The following is a 6000-nucleotide window of genomic DNA, read 5'->3' on the forward strand; positions in this document are numbered from 1 at the left end:
GCTGAATAATCCTGCTGCTCGGTCGGCGCGGCTGCAACCAAGCGACAGAACATTGAAGGACATTTTGTGTTTTCGTACGACCGGCGTGATTTCACAGTTCATTTCTCCTTGAAAATCTCCCATCGCTGATGCATCTGTCAGTGGAAAACGCGAAAAAAATAAATAAAAAATAAAAACATTTGCATTCAGGCGCTTAAAGTATTAAATGTTCAGTAAGTGATCAACAACTGCGAGAGCGACTCCGCGCAGAGCGACATCCGGGACGGAGATTACAGTGTTTATATAGAGAGGGGCGGGTATCACCTTTATCTATATATACACTCAATGGCCACTTTATTAGGTACACCTTGATAGTCCCGGGTTAGGCACTTGATTCTTCGTGACAGTGTTTTCTAAACAGTGTGTCTCCAGCTGTTGCCAAACTACAACTCCCAGCATGCCCGGACAGCCGTTGGCTGTCCGGGCATGCTGGGAGTTGTAGTTTGGCAATAGCTAAAGTTACACAGTTTGGAGGCCTAGGGAGTAGAGGATGTATGATATTTATTTGCATTGTGCTGTCTACATATACATTTAAAGGGGTATTCCAGGAAAAAAAAAAAAAATATATATATATATATATATATATATTTTCATCAACCGGCTCCAGAAAGTTAAACAGATTTGTAAATTACTTCTATTAAAAAAAAAAAAAAATTTATCTTAATCCTTCCAATAATTATCAGCTGCTAAAGTTGAGTTGTTCTTTTCTGTCTGACAACAGTGCTCTCTGTTGACATCTCTGCTTGTCTCGGGGAACTGCACAGAGTAGAAGAGGTTTGCTATGGGGAGTTGCTTCTACCTACAATTAAATACTCTAGTCCAGTGTTTCCTAACCAGGGTGCCTCCAGCTGTTGCATAACTATAACTCCCAGCATGCACTAAGATAATGATGAGTGCATGCATTAAAGGGGTATTCCAGGAAAAAAAATTTTTTTTTTTTTTTTTTTTTTATAGATCAACTGGCTCCAGAAAGTTAAAAAATTTGTAAATTACTTCTATTAATAAATCTTAATCCTTCCAATAATTATCAGCTGCTGAAGTTGAGTTGTTCTTTTCTATCTAAGTGCTCTCTGATGAAACGTGTCTCGGGAGCTGTCCAGCGTAGAAGCAAATTCCCATAGCAAACCTATTCTGCTCTGTGCAGTTCCTATGGGAATTTGCTTCTACTCTGGACAGCTCCCGAGACACGTGTCATCAGAGAGCACTTAGACAGAAAAGAACAACTCAACTTCAGCAGCTCATAAGTACTGATAGGATTACGTTTTTTTTTTTTTTTTTTTAATAGAAGTGATTTACAAATCTGTTAAACTTTCTGGAGCCAGTTGGTATATAAAAAAAAGTTTTCTCCTGGATAACCCCTTTAAGGAGATAGATAATTTTTATTATTTTATAATTTTTTTTTTGCTTACATTTGTTGTTTTTCTACTCTACTCACATACAGAAAAAAAAAACTGGGAAAAAAAAAAAAAAAAACAGCGCCGCTCCTGTCCTCAGGTAGTGTGTGGTATTGCAGCTCCGTTCCAATTAAGTGAATGGAGCCAAGCTGTAATACCATTCACAACCTGAGGACAGGGGTGGCGCTGTTTTTGGAAGAAATAAACTTTGTTTTTCTTCTCCTGTACAACCCCTTTTAGGGGAGCTTTGAGAAAGTAGACATTGCTTTAATATTTAGGTTTTAAATGAGTTATCCCAAAGATAGGGATGTCCTACTATTGGTATTGACTCAGATAATGGACATTTGTAGAATACTTGTACTCTTCCGATACCGGCAGACCATTAAAAAAGTAAAAAAAATACCCCCACATTCCCTCCACCCCAGCGCTGAGGCCTCTTCATCGTTCGGTCCCTTATCCGGAGTGGTGCAGGACCTGATGTGCGATGGAGTGAAGTAGAAGGTCCTGCACCACTAACAGAGCGGAGGATGCAGAGGCCTCAGAGCAGGAGAGGAGGGGAGCAGGATTTGTATTATTTTCTTTTGGAGGGGACTTATTGGGGGGAAACTAATGGGGGGCATCTACCTAATAGGAGTTTCCCTGACTACTTAACTCCTGGAGATTTAACCTAATAGGGGGATTTCTTACTTACCTATCTTCTGGGGGCTTTTATCTTGTAGGGGGGTGGAATACCTACCTACTAATACAGAGGATTCCCTACCTAACTACTGTGGGCTTTAACCTAATAGGGGGATTCTGTACTTGCCTATCTTCAGGGGGCTTTTTTCCTAATTGGGGGAGGGGGATTACCTATCTACTGGGGGCTTCTACCTAATAGGGGGCATTACCTACCTAATGGGGGCTTCTACCTAATAGGGGGCATTACCTCCCTACTGGGGGCTTCTACCTAATAGGGGGATTACCTCTCTACTGGGTGCTTCTACCTTATAGGGGCATTCCCTACATACTGGGGGCTTCTACCTAATAGGGGGATTACCTCTCAACTGGGTGCTTCTACCTTATAGGGGCATTCCCTACATACTGGGGGCTTCTACCTAATAGGGGGATTACCTCTCTACTGGGGGCTTCTACCTAATAGGGGGGATTACCTCTCTACTGGGTGCTTCTACCTTATAGGGGCATTCCCTACATACTGGGGGCTTCTACCTAAAAAGGGGTAATTCCTACCTACTGAGGGCTTCTATTTAATAGGGGGCATTCCCTACATACTGGGGGCTTCTACCTAATAGGGGGCATTACCTACATACTGAGGGCTTTTATCTAATAGGGGACATTCCCTTCATACTGGGGGCTTCTACCTAAAAAGGGGTATTTCCTACCTACTGAGGGCTTCTATTTAATTGGGGGAATTCCCTACATACTGTTGGCTTCTACCTAATATGGGGCATTCCCTACATACTGAGGGCTTCTACCTACTGGGAGCTTCCACCTAATTAAGGAGATTCCATACGTACCTACTGGAGGCTTCATCCGAATTATTCATTATTTGTCTATCTTCTGGAGGCTTCTACCTAATGGGGGATAACCTACCAACTGGGGGGCTTCAACCTTATAGAGAAAGATATCCTTCCAACTGGGGGCTACTATCCTACTATCTAATAGGGAGATTACCTACCTAACAAACAGAGGCATGTCTAAATTATGAGTGTAAGTATGGGCCTCATGTTCGACCTTCACCTAACCTTCACTGAGCCTCTTCTACTGTCACTTGACATAAAAAAAATAAGTATGGGTAATTGGTATCGGTGAGTACTTGAAAAAAGTATCGATACTCGTACTCAGTCTTAAAGGGGTTCTCCGGTGCTTACACATCTTATCCCCTATCCAAAGGATAGGGGATAAGATGCCTGATCGCGGGGGTCCTGCCGCTGGGGACCCCCGGGATCTTTGACGCGGCACCCCGTTTGTAATCAGTCCCCGGAGCGTGTTCGCTCCGGGTCTGATTACCGGCGACCACACGGCCGGCGGCGTGTGACGTCACGCCTCCGCCCCCGTGTGACCTCACGCTCCGCCCCCCAATGCAAGCCTACGGGAGGGGGCGTGACAGCTATCACGCCCCCTCCCGTAGGCTTTCATTGAGGGGCGGAGCGTGACATCACACGGGGGCGGAGGCGTGACGTCACACGCTGCCGGCCGTGTGGTCACCGGTAATCAGACCCGGAGCGAACACGCTCCGGGGACTGATTATAAACGGTGCCGCGTGCAAGATCCCGGGGGTCCCCAGCGGCAGGACCCCCGTGATCAGGCATCTTATCCCCTATCCTTTGGATAGGGGATAAGATGTGTAAGCACCGGAGAACCCCTTTTAAAAAAAAAAATGGTATTGTGAGTGTGACATGCCTACCCAGAATTACAATGTATCGCCTATACTAGCTAATTAAAAAAATGCAACTAATGTGATTCCAGCCTTAAATTGTTCCTTTTTCTTTTTCAGGCCATTAAAGTGAGGGAGTCCTGTCACTGCCCTGACCTCCCCTCCATTGACCCCAGATTAGTCTTCGAGATGTCCGTAAAGGAACTCCTGAAGAAACACGAAAACTCAGACCGAAAAGGGATCAGCGTCGCCGCCAAACCTCTGGGAGCGGACGACAAAGTCGCAGTCACGGCCGGGGCTTAGCGGCGCGTTCAGCGTGGCACAATGGGACGTATGCGCCTTTAAAACATTTGCCATATATTGATATCTTAATGGTCTCCAAACTGTGGACCTCCAGCTGTTGCAAAACTACAACTCCCAGCATGCCCGGACAGCCAACGGCTGTCCGGGCATGCTGGGAGTTGTAGTTTTGCAACAGCTGGAGGTCTACAGTTTGGCAATCACTGTCTTAGGGCAGTCAGAACCCTTCAGACTAGTGATGAGGGTCCTGATGGGTCCCAGTGGGGTGCCCAGGTCGTTTAATCCTGAAAGCCTTAATATAATTTTTTTTTACATTACGAGAAAAAAAAATGAACATTTTAGTTTACTGTCACTTTAAGGACAATTTGTTACGAATTACATTTTTATATGCGCTGATACATTGTAACGAACATATCAGGACAGCAAAGAGATTTGTGCTGCTGATGTATTCACACATCGGTGTCCAAACTGGATACAACTGAAGCAAACCCTCAGCTGTAGAAAGTACGAGGCCTTGAGAGTGTAATTGAGAATGTCCACATTCACTGGAAGCAAGCAGAGATCTCTGAACACTTCAGGATTAAAGGGGTTATCCAGGATTAGAAAAACAGAGCTGATTTCTTCCAAAAACAGCACCACCACTATCCACAGGTTGTGTGTGGTATTGCAGCTCTGTTCCATTGAAGTGAATGGAGCCAAGTTGTAATACCATACACAACCTGAGGACAGGGGTGGTGCTGTTTTTTGGTATGAATTATTTCTGAATAATCTTAAAACTGACAAAATAGTTTGATTATTTACCACCGCCCTGATCAGCTGATCGACCTCTGGAGCCTCACAGGACACTCCCCAGTCCGTCCATAGGAGGGCGCTCTGTCAGCGCTATTGTTTACTTTTTTATGTCCCTTTTTTTATAGAAGTAGTGCAAAAAAATAAAAAAAAAACACACAAGTTGGTGTAACAACCAATCAGATTGCTGCTTTAAAAAGACATTGCTGCATTTAGATTTGAGAAGGAATGTATAAAACAATAGCGCCCCCTATCTAGGTATAGCATAATGAATGTAACATTCGGTATCATGGTGACTTGTCATCCTGTAACGGACCAAAGCAATATGGCCGCCATGGGACACCCCGAAGACAGGGGAACTGACACAGGACTCTGATACATTGTTGCGGTTTCTGCTGATAGTTAAACATTGGATCACCTTTCATCTTCCTATCCTGTCTTATACTCTAGTCCGGTGTTTACCAACCAGTGCGCCTCCAGCTGTTGCAAAACTACAACTCCCAGCATGCCCGGACAGCCGTTTGCTGTCCGGGCATGCTGGGAGTTGTAGTTTTACAACAGCTGGAGGCACATTGGTTGAGAAACACTGGCCAAAGGATGCCCAGGCATGCTGGGAGTTGTAGTTTTGCAACAGCTGGAGGCACACTAGATAGGAAACAGGGATTTAATGCATGCACTCATTAAATGAGTACATGCTGGGAGTTGTAGTTTTGCAACAGCTGGAGGCACACTATATAGGAAACACTGATTTAAAGGGGTTATATAAAAAAAAAAGTTTTTTCCTGGATATCAACTGGCTCCAGAAAGTTAAACAGATTTGTAAATTACTTCTATTAAAAAAATCTTAATCCTTTCAGTACTTATGAGCTGCTGAAGTTGAATTGTTCTTTTCTGTCTAAGTGCTCTCTGATGACACGTGTCTCGGGAGCTGTCCAGAGTAGAAGCAAATTCCCATAGGAACTGCACAGAGCAGAATAGGTTTGCTATGGGAATTTGCTTCTACGCTGGACAGCTCCCGAGACACGTTTCATCAGAGAGCACTTAGATAGAAAAGAACAACTCAACTTCAGCAGCTGATAATTATTGGAAGGATTAAGATTTATT

The 6000-nt window shown here is 44.2% G+C and overlaps 1 protein-coding gene across 4 annotated transcripts in view; it reads left to right on the plus strand.

Annotated features, from left to right (window-relative positions):
- OMA1 (OMA1 zinc metallopeptidase) overlaps positions 1–5745 on the plus strand; it is a 55752-nt gene extending 50007 nt beyond the window's left edge. For 3 of the 4 annotated variants that reach the window (XR_008846699.1, XR_008846698.1, XR_008846700.1), the window contains 2 exons: positions 3928–4181; positions 4292–5745. Coding sequence is in view for 1 of the 4 variants with exons in the window: in XM_056532950.1 (XP_056388925.1) it covers positions 3928–4110 (183 nt within the window). In the remaining 3 variants the exon portion in view is untranslated. Of the gene's footprint in view, positions 1–3927; positions 4207–4291 lie in introns of those variants that run through there. The other variant, XM_056532950.1, reaches the window with a different exon arrangement.
- Positions 5746–6000: the final 255 nt, after the last annotated feature.

This window comes from Hyla sarda, chromosome 7 (assembly GCF_029499605.1).
Source record: "Hyla sarda isolate aHylSar1 chromosome 7, aHylSar1.hap1, whole genome shotgun sequence".
NCBI lineage: Eukaryota > Metazoa > Chordata > Amphibia > Anura > Hylidae > Hyla > Hyla sarda.